This window comes from Cebus imitator, unplaced genomic scaffold, assembly GCF_001604975.1.
Source record: "Cebus imitator isolate Cc_AM_T3 unplaced genomic scaffold, Cebus_imitator-1.0 Scaffold411, whole genome shotgun sequence".
Lineage (NCBI taxonomy): Eukaryota > Metazoa > Chordata > Mammalia > Primates > Cebidae > Cebus > Cebus imitator.
Genome location: NW_016107726.1, coordinates 1,332,585 through 1,351,055, shown reverse-complemented (window position 1 = coordinate 1,351,055; position 18,471 = coordinate 1,332,585). Strand labels below are relative to the sequence as shown.

The 18,471-nt window shown below is 34.7% G+C and overlaps 1 protein-coding gene across 3 annotated transcripts in view; it reads left to right on the top strand.

Annotated features, from left to right (window-relative positions):
* USH2A (usherin) overlaps positions 1-18,471 on the top strand; it is a 777,259-nt gene that overhangs the window by 558,784 nt on the left and 200,004 nt on the right. For all 3 annotated transcript variants that reach the window (XM_037731607.1, XM_017509227.2, XM_037731606.1), the window contains exons 47-48: positions 1,007-1,209; positions 7,529-7,641. In XM_037731607.1, the coding sequence (XP_037587535.1) occupies positions 1,007-1,209; positions 7,529-7,641 (316 nt within the window). The remainder of the gene's footprint in view (positions 1-1,006; positions 1,210-7,528; positions 7,642-18,471) is intronic.

The window sequence follows — 18,471 nt, the reverse complement described above, 5'->3', positions numbered from 1 at the left end:
GCAGAAGCAGTATGTTTTTCAAAACGACAGCCAAACACAGTGAGGGCCCTCCCTGAGTCACCAGAAATGGTAGGTGGAAGTTCAGCCATGGAGAAAAATTGCCTATGACTCATTTCTAAGCCAGTTAGCAAGGGAGAGGAAGCAAGGGAAGCAACTTGTGAATCAGAAATGTGTTTGGAATGGTCTTTCTAATCTTTTTGGCTTTATAAAGTCTCATTATAAACATTATAATATCATTACCTCCCAAGCAAGTGTTCCAGGTCATTAGCAGAGCTCTTTAAGTGTGGAACCCATTTCCCTTTGTGGTGCCAAAGGTCGGCACCTTTTGTTTATAAAATAGGTAGATCACAAGGACAATTCTTCAACTAGTTAAGATGGGTTCTTATGATAAAAATAGGTCTTTGCATAGTTATTTCTGACATGCTTGAATAATTATGTAATTTAACGCTAAGCAAGATTTTTTTCTTATGTTAGATTTCATCATTACCTATGGTAATCAACATTCAAAATCATTTACATAATGACAATATTGCATTATTGCTTCATATTGCTTGAGTTACAAGCTAGTAACATCAAATGATTTTTCACGTTCCACCAGCCTTGTATTTGAGTTTTATTTTTTGCTTAAGGAGCAAATTTTGTTTCCTTCCCTCCCTCCCCTGCACCTTGAAGGTATAGAGCGAAGGGCTGGAAAAAAGACAAAAAACAGATATGAGTTAGTGGTGCAGATGGGTGAATAATTTATCATCGCATCCCACTGGTCACATAGTATTGAAGATTAGCACTATGTTGGTGGTATAAAGCATTTTACCACCAAGTCTTATGGTTTCTAACTGAGAGTATAATAAGCCAATTTACAGAGGACTACAGACTGTGATAACGTCATCAGAGAAATGCAGATAAGCAACGAACCCTTTGCTAAACCTAAATACTAATCTGCATTTAGTTTAACATGTGCTTTTTCAGAGACAGCTGGAGTTTATTCAGTTTCTTCATTTAATTCTAGAGCCTCAGGGCGTGCTTCCTCCAGAGGTTGTCATCATCAACAGTACAGCTGTACGTGTCATCTGGACATCTCCTTCAAACCCAAATGATGTTGTCACTGAGTATTCTATCTATGTAAATAATAAGCTCTACAAGACTGGAATGAATGTGCCTGGGTCGTTTATTCTGAGAGACCTGTCTCCCTTCACTATCTATGACATTCAGGTTAGAACATTGTTTTTTGATGGTTAGGCTCATGGATATGTTAAATAAAACATGCCAGGCTATGTCTTCAAGTGGATACCTTCTGTCTTGGTTACAGATTATTTATTTGGTGGGGAAAGGAAAAGAGAGAAGGGAAATTGATCAGAATTAAATCTGTGTGCTGTAGGCAACCATGTGAGTCTCTGGAGAGAAGATAATGATAATATGAAAAACGATGGTGATAAGGATGGTGATGAAATTCTCACTGGCAAAATGAAGCTAACCATGTATTCTAAATAAGTCTTGCTGAGCAGTTTACCTTTTTTCTGGATCTTTTACTGAAATCAAAATCAGAATCAGCTTATAAATGTGGAGATGTTCTTTTTCTTCCCATTTCTCCTATTTACTAATTTAATATTTCTAGGGAAGTTATGAAACTTCACTTGGTGTCGATTTTCTTCTTTGTAGGGGCAATGGACTAGATGACTTAAAACATCCTAGCCACCTCCAGCATTCTGTGATTCTGAATGCAACAGGAAAACATAAATAAAAAATATAGCAGACAAAAAATATTAAAAGATTTTATCTGACAATGAAAGAAATATATTCATCACTCAAAAAATGTTCAGTGATCCCCGCATATGTGAGAGCAGTTGTAGTTAAACTTTTTGCCCTTGGACGTCTTTAAGAATCTTATGAAGTCAGTGTACTCTGCCTTAGAAAAATATTTATGCACCTTTATGACAAAATTTAACATGCAATTTCAGAAAGTACATTGATCACTTGAAGTCAAACTCATAGACTTCTTCAGGGGCTATTGGCCTTAAAAGTAGAAAAAATATAGGGAATACTAAGGCATATAAAACTTCCTTACTTTCCTTCCTTGAAGATAATTCCTTATTTTATATGCCTTAGCATGTAAAGGAATTATCTTCATGGAACTGGAAATCTTGTTGGAGTACTAAGATACAGAAGATAGCAAGGCTACATGTGCAAATGAGTGACTATTTCAGAAACCCCGCATTTAGAGAAGGCTTGCAATTTAGTAAATTTTTAAATGAACTATGCTATGTCGAAAATTCATAAGCGCTTCATAAAATAATTTTCATGAGATATTAAGCACAGAAATTTTATTTGGCTACAGAAACTTTTCACTGGCTCTATCCATTCAGTAGTACGACCTCATTGAAGTTTCCATCTCCTTTTCCTGAATTTGAGGTTAAGACATACATAATCATCTGGCTGCAACCAATACTTTAGTCTCCCCTACTGTGACCCATAGGCCTAGCTTCCTAAGAAAACCAAATAAAAATATCTTTGAACAAAAAAGAAAGGTACATTAATTCTTTTTCTTTCTTTTTTAAAATTTAAATTTATTTCATTTTAAGTTCCGGTACATATGTGCAAGACATGCAGGTTTGTTACATTGGTAAACGTGTGCCATGGTGGTTTGCTGCATCTATCAACCCATCTCCCAGGTATTAAGCTCCACATGCATTATTAGCTGTTTGTTCTGATGTTCTCCCTCCCCCCATACCCCCCAACATGCCCCAGTGTGTGTTGTTTCCCTCACTGTGTCCATGTGTTCTCACTGTACATCTCCTACTTATAAGTGAGATCATGCGGTATTTGGTTTTCTGTTCCTGTGTTAGTTTGCTGAGCATGATGGTTTCCAGCTTCATCCATGTTCCTGCAAAGGACATGAACTCATTCTTTTTTATGGCTGCATAGTATTCCATGGTGTACATATACCACATTTTCTTTATCCAGTCTATAATTGATGGACATTGGGTTGATTTCATGTCTTTGCTATTGTGAATAGTGCTGCAGTGAACATACGTGTGCATGTATCTTTATAATAGAATGATTTGTATTCCTTTGGGTATATACCCAATAATGAAATTTCTGGGTTAAAAGGTCCTAGGTCTTTGAGGAACTGTCACACTGTCTTTCACAACAGTTGAACTAAATTACATTCCCACCAACAGTGTAAAAACCTTTCTATTTCTCCACAGCTTTGTCAGCATCTGTTGTTTCTTGACGTTTTAATAATCACCATTCTGACTGACATGAAGTGATATCTCACTGTGGTTTTGATTTGCATTTCTCTAATGATTAGTGATGTTGAACTGTTTTTCATATATTTGTTGGCTGCATAACTGTCTTTTTTTGTGACTTGCCTGTTCATATCCTTAGCTCACTTTTTAATGGGGTTGTTTTTTTCTTAGAGTTTTGTCAAATGGATAAATTGCAAAAATATTCTCCTATTCTGTAGGTTGTCTGTTCACTCTGATGATAGTTTCTTTTGCTATGCAGAAGCTCTTCAGTTTAATTAAATACCACTTGTCAATTATTGCTTTTGTTGCAATTGTTTTTGACATTTTGTCATAAAATATTTGCCAGTGGCTATGTCCTGAATGGTACTGCCCAAGTTTTCTTCTAGGATTTTTATAGTTTTGGGTTTTACATTTAGGTCTTTAATCCACCTTGAGTTAATTTTTGTATAAGATGTAAGGAAGGGGCCCAGTTTCAATTTTCTGCATATGGCTAGTCAGTTTTTCCAGTACCATTTATTAAACAAGGTATCTTTTCCCCATTGCTTGTTTTTGTTAGGTTTGTCAAAGATCAGATGGTGGTAGATGTGCAGTCTTATTTCTGAGTCTTATTCCATTCCATTGGTCTATGTATCTGTTTTTGTACTGGTACCATCCTGTTTCAGTTACTGTAGCCTTGTAGTATAGTCTAAAGTCAGGTAGTTTGATGTCTTCAGCTTTGTTCTTTTTGCTTAGAATTGTCTTGACTATATGGACCTTTTTTTGGTTCATAAAATATGAATTTTAAAGTAGTTTTTTTCTAATTCTGTGAAGAATGTCAATGGTAGTTTAATGGAAATAGCATTGAATCTATTTTACTTTGGGCAATTAATTACTTTGGGTGTTTCTATTTCTCCACAGCTTTGCCAGTATCTGTTGTTTCTTGACTTTTTAATAATCACCATTCTGATTGGCATGAAATGGTATCTCATTGCGGTTTTGATTAGCTAATGATCAGTGATGTTGAGCTCTTTTTCATATGTTTGTTGGACTCATAAATGTCTTCTTTTGAGAAGTATCTGTTCATGTCTTTTGCCCACTTTTTAATGTTTTTTTTTCTTGCAAAAGAGAATAGAAACAGATAAAAATACAGAAGACCAAAGTAGAATCCAATAATTGAATTTTGTTATTAGAGGTTCTTATTCCTGATTACTATATTTTTGTGAAGCTTTTTGTAGTCCAAGAATACTGTACTTGATATAGCTGTTGCATTTCTGGAAATTTGATCATCAGATTTTGGTGATTTTCATTATGATTATAAAGGTGATTTGGTTTTATTTAAAATAAGCATGGCCATTATCATTATATTGATTCTTCCTATCAATGAGAATAGAATATTTTTTCATTTGTTTGTATCATCTCTGATTTCCTTGAGCAGTGGTTTGTTTTCATTGCACACCATGATTCCCATAACCTACCTGAGTTGTCTTAGCATATGTGGACTGATATTTATGTTCGTAATTCTTACAGTGAGTCCATGTATGCAGGTAGGCCATAGGCCAAATTATAAAATAAAAATCCTGCTCCTCATACATTACAAATATAGCTATATAAAAAAGACTAACATAGGAAGGTGATGGAGGATTTGCTGTATTGTCTTCTTTTGACCCCTATTCAAGAAAGCTGAGTTTTCAAAAGTCACCTTATTCATTTGCTTTATCAAAACTTGAAACACAACCTAGGGGTGAGAACACTATATGCTGTGCATGCATGTGCAGCTCAGCTTTCTTACTCTGGAGCAAGAGTTGAGGTTTAAAAGTGTTTCAGGCCTGTTCTATGAGGAAGGCTTAATTTACACTACTACTGGTTTGAGTCAGGCATAAGTAACTCAAGCCAGTTGGTATAAATGAAGCTTCCTCATCTGGTAGACTGAAGAGAGTGGAAACAGATGAAGATACAAAGACCAATGTAGGATCCAGTAATGAATTTTGTTATTAGTGACTAAGAGGCTCTTATTCCCGATTATTATATTTTTGTGATGCTTTTTGCAGTCAAAGAATACTGTACTTGATATAGCTGTTGCACTTCTGGAAACCTGAACATCAGATTTCAGTGATTTTCATTAGGATGTCAAAAGTGATTTGGTTGGATTTAAAATAAGCATTTAATTGGCATGCCTAATACCTTAGAATCGAGGTTCTCCGTGATAACCCCATCTGTAAAATAGCTATTGATTTTAAAGTACATAACACACCCAAGTAGCTACTTTTTTTTTTTAGGTGGAGTCTCACTCTTGTCACCAAGGTTGGAGTGCAATGACACGATCTTGACTCACTGCAACGTCTGCCTCCAGGGGTCAAGTGATTCTTATGCCTCAGCCTCCCAAATAGCTGGGATTACAGGTGCCCACCACCACACCTGCTTAATTTTGTTTTGTATTTTTAGTACAGACACGGTTTTGCCATGTTGGCTAAGCTGGTCTCAAACTCCTGACTTCAGGTGATCCACCCACCTCAGCTTCCCAGAGTGCTGAGATTACCAGCACTGCACCTGGCCAAGTATCTACTTTTTGAATAATCCCTTTACATGTCCCTTTTAAAAAGAAATAATAATTTCATTTTACTCAGTTTAATCTCTTTTTAATGTAAATATAGTAAGCCTTATATTTGTGTTTCATTCACATGTTACACAGTATCGTTACAGCACTAGAAATGGAGATTTGGAATATTAACATTAGGAATACAAAAATATTGGCACATTTCTCTAACATTTGAGGTTAAAGTATATATAGTCATCTGGCTACAACCAGTAGTCATTGGTCATTTTCCTTTGACCAATGAATCAAAAGAAATGTTTTCTGGAGAAACATTTGAATATGCCCAAGTAGTTTAGAGCTTAAAATTATGTTAGTATTTAAACGAGAAGGCAATAGGGTACAATGGAGACCAACTCAGATTTCCCAAATCTTACCAGCTTGATCATATTTCCTGGTTTCTCTGCAAATTTGTTTAAATGGAGTTATGAGGAATCAATACTTATTTGTGCAAGTATCCATTATAATACTTGACACGTATTAGATATATAATAAATTCACTTGAATTGATTCTGAGTTACCTCATTATGTATCATATAATCAAATTTTTTCAATATGTATAAAGTTCATTTTCATTAATTGTATTACAGCATTATATTTTAAATTTATCTGCCTTTATTTCAGATTTAATTGGACATGCTCAGAATGTAGGCCCTTGACAGTGTTTAAATATCCACTAATACCTCAAAAGACTATATGGCATCAATAAGTAACACAACTCATACAGCATTATGAATGTATGGCTCAACTACTGTTTAGGTGTCCTATGAATAAAATAGCATTTCTAGTAAATACAGGAATCCCATTTGCCTTTCCTCAAACACCAAAGGAAAAATCAGAGAACTGTTTCACATAAAAGCTCAGAATTAGTGTTTAAGATTCATCAGTACCTAGCTTGCCTTCTCCATTTATGTATTAGATGCTGAAAGTAAATTACACTGTAAAAAGTACAGTTCCTCTTTGGTTCACCCTTTAATTGAGAGCAGGATGATGTTGCTTCGTAGATGTCCCCAGTCTTTTGTATATTCATTTCTCTCTCCTCCCTCTTGGTTAATGCATTCCTTTTGTGTTACTAATGCTTGATGAACCCCATTTCTAATCTTCAGTTATTCCACCCTCCTCGGTTTTTATTCAGATTAGGTGGCAGAATTAAAGGGATGAATGATGATTTTCTGCTGTGATTAAGGTAAAAATACAATTGCATCTGGAACAAATGGATATAAAATAGCTCAGCCATATTGGAAGGCTTCTCTAGGCCTCATTTTTCTTCCATTAGACATTAGCATTTAGGCTATTTGTTACAGTGTCAAGACTTCCAGAAGATATCATCATTACATGACTTAGTTATAGATTTAGAGAACAATAAGCAGTGATAACCTATTATGCTTGCAAACTATCACTTGGGCATCTTCCATTCCTTGACTATGCTCTGAGCAGATTAATGTATCTTTCTCTTTCTGAATACTTGCAACCAGAGACTAAACATCACCATTCTCATAACTAAATCAATTGTCCTGATCCCAATTCTGTACCCTCTTCTGAGCTCATTCTTTTGGAGTGAATTAACATCAAAAATGAATATTGATTAAACCTCAAGAGGCTATAGAGAACTATAAGAGATTCATGTGAAATGACAGTATGTGGGATTCAGACTATTGTTGGTACGTATTTCAAAAATAGTTGTATTTATTCTTTTCTAAACGAATGTTTGCAGGTTGAAGTCTGCACAATGTATGCCTGTGTGAAAAGCAATGGAACCCAAATCACCACTGTGGAAGATACTCCAAGTGATATACCAACACCTACAATTCGTGGCATCACTTCAAGGTACAAAATTTTGTGTCAGTTAATCTAAGAAACTCTGATCATAAGAAATAAAAATAAAAATTAGAGGTCTCCGGTCAGCCATGACAATCACATTTAATGGGTTTCTATAAGTATGCATGTAAATCAAATTTTTGATATTATTTCACAGATGTTAATCTTCATTGGACATCCAATGACATGTAGTCTTTAATTTCCCTAATTGCCCAGCCTCAGGTTTCTTGTTTAGTAATCTGTAAACAAATACTCGAAATACATGGCTCCTTATTTAAATGTGTCCTTTAGTGAATCCTTTTGCGAAGCAAAATGAAAGCTTATGTAATGACTACCTTCTAACTTAATCTTTTTGGGGAAAAAAAATGATTTATATACGTTAGAGTACCCTAAAGCTAGAAATCTGTAAAATTAATAGGACAGATGATATTTAGATATCCATTATCAATTTTGTCAGCTTCTTGGTAGAATCACTTTATTTTTCTGTATTCTTTTGTAGCTGAGAAATGATCATAATTTGAAAGTGAGTCTCTTTACAATTCATAATAAGTAACAATAATAATAATAATATTTGATGTTGTTTCCAAAGCTGAAAATAAGATGGTAAATTGTTCATCCATTTGTATCAAGTTGAGGCTGGGAAAAGAAATCTTAGTGCTTCCACGTTATACTTTTTGCTTAAGCCAAATGAATCATCCTCCACCTATACATACAAACCACACACACACGTGTGTGCGCGCACACACACACACACACACACACACAGAAATAATCAGCCTATTATAAATTTTTCAATTCTGAAGGATTCCTCTATGACATATTGAAATTTCTAGATCTTAAATCAGTTCAAAAAAAAAAAATTAGCACTGGTTTTCACAACCAATAGTTAAAATAATTAGAAAAACCCAACCAACTGGATTGTTAGCTATTCATGGCAATAATCATATCTTTTCTCCTTGAGTATATCTTCTATCAAATTCATAATAGATACTGATCTAATTTTTGATGTGCTAATTAGTTTATAATCCCTCCAACAGATATCCCCCAACCTGTTTACGGGATTGTCCACTATGCAGGAGGGAAATAGTCATATTAAATGGGCATTAGAGACCTTTATTCTTTTAGCAAACACATCTGTGGCTACAAGAATATAGAAGGTAAAAGTAATGCAAAAGAGCATAAAACATGATTCTAAATTTTCAAAGTTTCAGTCCACTGTGGAAGATATTCCCCGAAATAAATGTTTATAGAACAATGTGAAAAATACTGTAATAGAGATTTATGATATGTAAGAAGAATGTAAAGAGAAATAGCAAACTCTACCCAGAATTGTCAGTGAAGGCATCATGGTAAATGTGACATTTGAGTTCAGTCTTAAAAAACTCAAGGAAGAATTATAATTAGGTAGGTGGATGTTGTCAAATTCTTGTCCACTGGTATCCCCATGACTCAAGCCCATGTGAGTGACATAACAGAACATGCCCCATATTGCATATTTATTTAGAACTAAAAAGTAATATCTAAACTTTATAAGAAATGGAACAAATGTGACTGTATCGCTAGGATGTTTTTTCCTTTAAGAAGATTATTGCACATAATAACAGAGGACAAATATTTTTATTTGCTGTTAAAAACTGCTTGCACCCAAATATATTAAATCGATGGTAGAAACATCAAAAAGAGTGTAACACAACAAGAACAAGGAAAGTGAGAGAGGAGACAACAACAGAAAAGGGATTGCAACATGTTTTTGTAAGCAATGTTTGTCAGAAAGAGGCAAATGATTTAATAGTGGAGAAAATTACAACCAAAATATTGGTTGACAAAAGAGAATAATGAGAGGAAACAAGCTGGTTTTTTCCCCACTGCAGAGAACTGGAGAGGCTGAGCATTTATAGAAGCTTTAAGGATGTAAATAGAAAAAGGAGGGTAAGGTAAAGCTGAAATCATGGGGTGAACTGCAGGTGTTAAAAAAGAAGTGTTTGGAATCCCAGGTCTCTTGTCTCTTCACTGTGCATCCAGGGGTCTATTTCTCTTCCTCCACATGGCAAAGTCCACCAACCAGGAGATTAGACATTTATTCTCTAGAGAAACTGAAGGCTACTAGGCATCGGGGAGCTGAGATGAAATGCGGAAGTAAGAACAGTGATTAAGTGAGACTACAACCTGAATGGTGGACTTCTTAGCTAATGTTCCCAGCTCTGCCCTCAAAAGCAGGTAGACAAGTCATAAACACCTCCAGATAGGAAACCAAACATTCTTTTCTAGAAAAAAAATGAATAACTCCAAATAAAATACCTCCAGATAACAGCATATAGGGATCCCTAACAGCAAAAACAGCTTGCCACCTGGTCACCCAGTAGGGGAGTATGCCAATCAACAAAGTTCACCTACCTATAAAGCTTTTAGTCAGCACTTTGTTGTTGTTTTGTTGTTGTTATTGTTACTGCATCACTCTTAAAGATAAAAAGGGGACCAAAATAAATGATTTGATAGATTCAGAAACAATGCAGGTGAGGAAAAAGGAATTGTAACCTCAGACAGATAAAATAAGATTCTCTAACCATAAAACAGAACCAGTATAATTTTTGAAAAATAACTAAAGAGGAAAAAACTTCATGGAATTAAAAGGGTGACAAGCTGAGTTGAAACTTTGGGAGAAAGATGAGGGGAATGTCGCTGAAAGTGTAATGAAACACAAAGATTAAAAGAGAGAGGGAGAGAGGAGAAAAAATAGTAGAAAGCATCCAGGAAGTCTAATACTTGAATAATAAGAGCTTCAAAAGAGAGAACCAAAGGAAGAGGGAGAACATTTTTAATAGACAAGAAAATACCCCAGAACCAATATACTATTGTGCAGATCCCTGGATACTAACAATGTGACTAAAAAGTGATTACATATAAAGGGATATTATCAGGAAGTTGCAGAGTACCGTGTTTAAAAAGCACATCCAAAAAGCTGTCAGGAAGAAAAGACACTACCACAATCAAGACACAAAACAGGGCCGGGCGCAGTGGCTCACACCTGTAATTTTAGCTCTTTGAGAGGCTGAGGCAGGCAGATCATGAGGTAAGGAGTTCGAGACCAGCCTGGCCAACATGGTGAAACCCCACCAGCCTGGCCAACATGATGAAACCCCATCTCTATCAAAAATACAAAAATTAGCTGGGCATGATGGCACATGCCTGTAGTCCCAGCTACTCAGGAGGCTGAGGCAGGAGAATTGCTTAAAACTGGGAGGCCGAGGCTGCAGTGAGCCAAGATCATGCCGCTGCACTCCAGCCTGGGTAACAGAGACTTCGTCTAAAAAAAAAAGTACAAAACAGCATCATGATATCATGATATCAGTCTCCTTTATTGCTAACCCCCCTTAGACACTTCCTAGAACTGAGCAAACACTGCCACGTTTTGGTCTGTGTAATTCTATCTTTTCCGTATTGTCATGTAAGTGGATTATATAATATGTAGCCATTCGATGCTTCTTTTACTTAGCATAATGCATTTAAAATTTGTTCATCTTATTGTATACATCCTAGTAGTTGTCACTTTTTGCTTCTGAGTAAGATTCCGTTATATGAAAGTTCTACAGTTTGTGCACAGTTTGGATAGTTTTCAGTTCTCCATGACCATGATAAAGTTGCTATAAAACATCTATATATAGGTTTTTGTGTGAACATATATTTTCATTTCTTTTGGGTAAATACCCAGGAGTTGGATTGCTGAGTCATAAGAAACTGCCAGACTGATTTACAAAGTGACTATAATATCTTTCATTCCTACCAGCATTGTATGAGAGTTCAAGTTGCTCTACCTTTTTGCTAGAACTTGAGATAAATATTAGGTGTTTTTTCTTATATTTTAAGTAGCCACTTTAATAGATGTTTAGTGGTGTGTTATGGTCTTAATTATATTTCACTAATGACTAATGATACTGATTAGCTTTTCATTTGCTTTTTGTATGCACTTTGGCATTTGTTTACTCTGGGAAATTCTACCTCCAAATCTTTTGCTAATTTGTTAGCTGGATTATTTGGTTTTTTATTTTTTGAGTTTTGAGAATTTTATATTTTGGATTTGAATTTTTGGTCAGATATGTGATTTACAAATATTTTTTTCTCTACCCTATGATTTGACTTCAATTGGCTTATTTGTGTGTTGTTAAAGAGTTAAATTTCAAGAGAGTTAGATTTGTTACTTTTTCTTTTATGGTTTGTGCATCTGATATTTTATCTAAGAACTCTCTGCCTGAGTCAATGTCACAGAGACTTTCTCTTGTCTATTTTCTAGAACATTTATATGTGTAGTTGTTGAATTTATGTCTGTGACTGGTTTTGTGTTAATTTTTGTATACACCAAGCCATGTGTCATGGTTAATTTTGGCATGTAAGTATTTAATAGTTTCAACAAAATTTTTGGAAAGATTATCTTTTCTTTATTGAATATTTAGCTCTTTGTCAAAAATCAATTTAAACATATTTGTAGGTCATTTTTGGACTCTCTTTTATGTTCAGTTTATCAGTATGTAGATCTATACAAATATTGCACCACCTTGATTACTATAGCTCTACAGTAAGTTATCAAATCACATTGTATGAGTCATCCAATTTTGACGTTTATAACTATCATTTTGGCTTTTCTTATTACTTTGCCTTTTCATATAAATTTCAGAAACAAGTCATTGATATCTACAAAAAATGCGATTTTGATTGGAACTGCATTGAATTTCTAGATCAATTAGTAGAGAATTGACATCTTAACAATATCAAATGTTCTGATTCATGAACATGGTGTTGCTCATTTATTTACATCCTCTTTCCTTTTTTTATCAGTGTTTATATAATTCAGTATGCAGACACTGCACAAATTTTATTTAATTTATACCTAATTATTTATTTTGGGCATACTATTATTAATGTTTTTTTTAAAACAAAATTAAATCCAATTGTTTGTTGCTAGTGTGTAGAAACACAATTAATTTTGGAATAGTGAGTTTATATCCAGTAACCTTGCAAAGCTCCTTATGAGTCTTAAGAGCTTTTTTTGTAATTCCCTAGTCTACATAGATCTTTTTCAAAGAGAAACGGTTTATTTTTTCCTTTCCAATCAATATGTCTTTTATTTATTTTTCCTGTCTTATTGCACTGGATAGTTTAATAACGTGACAACAGCACATCCTTGACTTGTTCCCAGCCTGAAAGAAAACTATCGGTCTTTTACCATTAGATGTGATGTTATGTATGAGATTTTTGGAGATGCATTCTATGAGGTTGAAAAACTTACTTTTTAATTTGCTGACAGATTTTGTTATAAATGGACATGGAATTTTTTCAAATGCTTTTTTGACATTTTAAATTTGTACTATGATTAATTATATTTACTGATTTTAAATTATTGAGCTAGCCTATATTCTCTGGGTAACCACAACTTGATAGTGATATATTTTCTTCTTTATATATTGGGGGATGTAATATGCTATTATCTTATATGAAATGCTCATCTATGTTCATAAAATATATTGGACTGTTTGATTTTCTTGTAATACCTTTGTATGGCTTGAGTATTATGGTAATTTCTGGCCTCATACTAACTTGTGTAACATTTCCTTCTTTTCTATTTCTGAAAGAGACTGTATAAAAGTGTTATTATTTCTTAAATCTTGATAAAATTCACCAGTGAAACCCATCTTTTCCTGGAGTTTTCCTCTGATGAAAAGGTTTTTTAACTCAGAATTTGATTCCCTTGATAATCTATGATATTTTGGCAATTTATTCTCCGGTGAGTTTTGTCATCTTGTGGGTGCAAAACATTAGTTAATTTAATCAAATTTATGAGCAGGCAGGAAGTTTGTTGTAGTATGTTTGAACTACAACCAACAATATGTTGGAACTGATTCACATTCTTTCATTTCTGATATTGATAGTCATTGCCCTCTGTTTTTCTAGTCAGGCTAGAGTTTTATCAATTTTGTAGATCTTTTCGAAGAACGATTTTTGGTTTTATTTATTTTCTATATCATCTATATAGTTTTCTATTTTCCATTTTAGTGATTTCTGCTATTGTTTTCTTCCTTCTTGCTTTGCTATTCTTTCTCTAGTTTCTTAAAGATGAGACCCTTCATTATTGATTTTGAGACCTTTCTTCTTTTTTTACTGTAAGCATTTAATGTTATGAATTTTCCTCTCAGGCCTGCTTCAGTGTAAAGCTTACAAATTTTGAGATGTGGCATTTCATTTGTTCAAAATACATTTTAATTTCTCTTGAGACTTCTTTAACCCATGGCTTACTTACAAGGGGATTGTTTAATTTCTAAGTATTTGGGGATTTTTCAGATATGTTTTTGTATGTGGGTTTCTAGTTTAATTCTATTGTGATCTAAGAACATAATTTTATAATTTCAATTCTTTTAAATTAGTTACAGTTTTTTCAGAGCCCAGAATATGATCTATCTTAGTGAATGTGTGCACTTGAGGAGAAGGTACAGTCTGCTATTGTCAGATAGAGTGTTTTATGAATGTCAATTAGGTCAAGTTGAGTGGTAGTGATGTTCAGATCATCTATATGCTTACTGATTTTCTGCCTGCTTGTTTTATCAGTTATTGTGAAGATAGTGTGGAAGTCTCCAAATATAATTGTGTGTTTATATATTTCTTCTTCAGATCTATCAGTCTTTCCTTCATGTTTTTTGATGTTTTATTATTAAGTGCATACATGTTTAGGATTGTTATGTCTTGATAAACTGACGTTTTAATCATTATGTAATAAGCCCTTTTACTTCCTGATAATATCCTTGTTCTTAAGTTTATTTTGTCTAATATTAATATGGCCACTCCAGCTTTCTATTGCTTAGTGTAATTCTGGGTGATTTTTAGAATTGTTTCCTCCACATTTTGAATATTAGATTATAAAAATCTGACTCCTGTTAAAATCCTTTGAAGAAAGTTAGAGTTATTGTTTACTTTTTTCAGCAGGTGACCAACTAGTCAGCTTCAGGTTCCAAATTCTGTTTTGCTTTGCCAGTGACTACAGTCAGTTCCTATTTTTTCATAAAGTAGCATAGCAAAGCTATGAACTTTGCTTTATTACTCTGCGTCTGTATAGTGGCTAATTTGGGATTTGGCTGTGGAATTATGTAAAAGTACAGATCTCAAAGTCTTTGCTATGTTACTTGCATAGCCTATGTATGTGTAGCAACCATAAATGTGCAGCTTAAAGTTGAGTCAGGATTTGTGTTGGTTCATTCATAAAATTAGCTTCTAGCTTTCTTTTCTCTGAAATGTCTCCCATTATTTCCAGCTCTTTTGGACTTTCTTCCCTGGATTTTTCGCTAGAATGATACGGTTTCTTTTGAAATTTTTGCCTCCCAGCCTGCCTTCCAATTTGCATAAGTAGAGTTGTTCTTAGGCAATGAGGTAAGAGGAAAAAAAAAAAAAAAAAAAAAAAAAAAAAACCAAGGACTTCCCCGACATTCTTTGGACCACAGAGGCCCCATTTCCTGATTTTTCTGGACAGAAACATTTTTCCCCCTCTTGGGGCTTTAAACTCCAATTTGGCCACAGCTGCTACAGTGCAGCTCCTTGCCTCTAATCATCCTCATAGCAGGGTGCAGAAGAAAGAAGAGAAAACAAAACAAAAATGGGAGTTGTCCTTACTCTCTCTGGCTTGCAATGCTTTTTGTTCTAGGTACTGTAGCTGGAAAAAAATTGAGTTTCTCTAAGATTTTGCTGCCTAGTTCACAGTTTCACACTGGTGATGTTCTCAGGTTAAACATGGGAAGTAAAAGGAGGGGGAGAAAAATGGGCAACTCACCCTATAACATTTGTTATTAAAGTTTTGGCTCCCTTCCTGATCAGCCTGCTATTGTTAACTTTTCAGAGTCTCAGATAATTCCTTTTTACAATTTGTGCAGACCTTTGAGTTGTAATCGGTGGGCGAGATAAGTTGTAACGGGCTTATTCCATATAGGCCTGCATGGGAAGTCCCTCTCCAACAGTTTTCTTTCTTCCAATGCCTTTGGCAACTTTCCTTTTCTCCCCCAAGTCAGAAGCCTAGCAAAAACTTGATAGAAATCATTCATAACCAAATATTGGCATGTAAAATCTTTCCTTTCTTAAAATGATCCATAGTAGCAGAGTAACATTTTCCAAAGGCAAGACTCTAATGAGCAAGTATAGGCTGCCAAGCCATTAATCAAAATTATACCAACACCAAAGCAGTTAGCCTCCTGTGTGCATGATATTGTTTGTGTAATTTCATTAGACTTCTGGCAATGTACACTTGTTAGTTGTGTTTCTATTTTGGTTTTTAAAAATCTCTTTTATATTAGCAACATGCAAAATGAAATGTGAAATCCTTTCAGAAAAACATCAGCAGACGGGGGTCTACTTCTGTAGCATTTAAAATAATTTGGTTTCTAAGAAGCCATACACTTCTTAGATTCTTTGTTTATTTTTGGTGAAATTCAGAAGTCAGTAAAATTTAACTTGCATGTATTTCAATGACATACAGATAGCATACCAGCCTGTTTGATTATATGCATGGAGTGCACCAAACTCATCTTTGCCTCAGCCTTGACTTTGCCTTATTTTTGACTACATCTTCTTCAGTACAAGCCCTCATGCATGTTTTTCCTATTATATATAAACCAAAGATGCCATAGCATGCAAATATAGAAGGATCAAACGGACCCTTCTAGTTTTATAAGCTGCTTCTTCAAAAACAAGCTCTGTTTCCACATTGCATTTTCCATACTTGTCGTATTATCATCAGCTCCTTCTATATCCCAAAAGAATACTAGCTACTGATCAATAGCCCGGACATGTCTGGCCATGGCCTACACGTGCCCTGGGTAGTTCATTTATTTGTCTTGGTGGATTTGCTAGAGTGGAATTTAATCAATAGCTAATTCATTAATTCTGGTCCTGGAGAATGTAGAGACTGAGCTGGATGAAGATAACTGGCTGGCTCTGGCTTTGACTGAAATATGACAAACACTACAGCTGACAGCTTGACTGGGTACTGGGCTGACTATGAAGTTTATTTATTCCCCATAGACGGATAAACTAAGAAAATAACACAAACAAGAAAGTTGTTTTATTACACTACTGCTAATATTCCAAAATGCATGATCTCCAGGCATGAGGCTCAAGGGAAAGTGGAGAGAGAACACAGATCATTTCTTTCATTGTCTTTAATTGGAACCATGGCAGTTTTTTTCACATCCAGATCAGTTTGGGGATGTGTTATTGATGAGGAGTATGAGGTATAAGGCCTTTGTAGCACTCACAAATAATTGTTTTAAGATTTGCTTCTAGATACTGAATGAGATCAATATTTTTACACTGTAACTTTCCAGAAATCTTTCTGATAGCAGCATAGGTTAGATGTCTCTAAATGAATAATAAACCACTATCATCATTAATAAATCTCCCTGTATATTTTTTCTTTTCTTTTCTTTCTTTTTTTTGTTGTTGTTGTTGTTGTTGTTGTTGTTGTTGTTGTTGAGACAGGATCTCATTCTGTCACCCAAGCTGGAGTGCAGCTCACTACAGCCTTGCCCTTCCAAGCTCAGGCAATCCTCCTGCCTCAGCCTCCTGAGTAGCTGGGACTACAGGCACATGCCATAACACCCAGCTAATATATTTTAAAAATTATTTTGTAGAGGTGGGGTCACACTGTGTTGCCCAGGCTGGTCTTTTGAACGCCTGGCTCAAATGATCCTCCTGCCTTGGTCTCCCAAATTGCTGGTATTACAGATATGAGCCACACAGCACTCAGCATCCCCCTATATTTTTAAATTATTTAACATGGGGTGGAGTATGGTTCAAGAAGTCAGAGCTTATGGAGAAAAATAATTCTCCTTTTTTCCTCACTAAATTTTGTGAGGCCAGCTACGATATACTTTTTATGCTATGATATTAGATATCAGGGAATCTCTTCTATCCTTGATTTTTTCTTCCTAACTTTCCTCAGTGAATGATATCTTCAATTGAAGTAATGATTTTACAATTTTGTAAAATTAAAAGAAAAAAGTAATATTTTAAATTTAATTATTTAACATTAAAAGAAAAAGTAAACTATAATTCTGTTTGTTTGCTTTAATAGGGAGAGTATCAGGCTGAAGGATATAGAATGTCAAATCACTTTTTTTTCACCCATATTCTAAACTCTCTTACCAATATGGGCAATTGTAGACTATTTTTAATATGGACTAAATTGTCTGTTTAAATCTTTAAAAGATATGGGTAGAATTCCTGAAAGAGAGAATTTGGATCATAACCTTATGATCACCATGGATTTTAGGAAATATTAGTCATTAGATGGCTGTAAGATCTTATTATCACATTCTATTTAAGGAGACCTTAACAGAATATAGTCAGAATATGTAGAATGTAAATAGAATAGATAGAATAGATAGAAAAGAGAATATTGGGCTTATTCTTGTGACTCTGCTATCACTCTTTTCATTTCCTTACTTCCCTCTTCTTCCAAGACTCCTCCTAACTTCACCTCCTGTAGCTCCCACAGAAGCAGCTCGGCCACTGAAGTAGCCTCTGGGTGCTTTTCAGAAAAATCTAATTCTTTCTCCTAAGTCACTTTAACCCTTAACTGCCACTTTGTCCCTCATTCTCTGAACATTCGTTGTTTTGTTTTGTTTTTATTGGTTCCATTAAAAACCCACTTAAGAATTCTGGGTGTCCTCAGCAAAAAGACTCCCTATCTTGTTCAAATCAAACATTCTTGCAGTTCTAGGCCATACTGATGTCTGAAAGATCTCTGGCCTTGTTTTCTTCCTAAACTCTAATCCCATAGATCCACTTGCCTATTGATTTTTTTTTTTT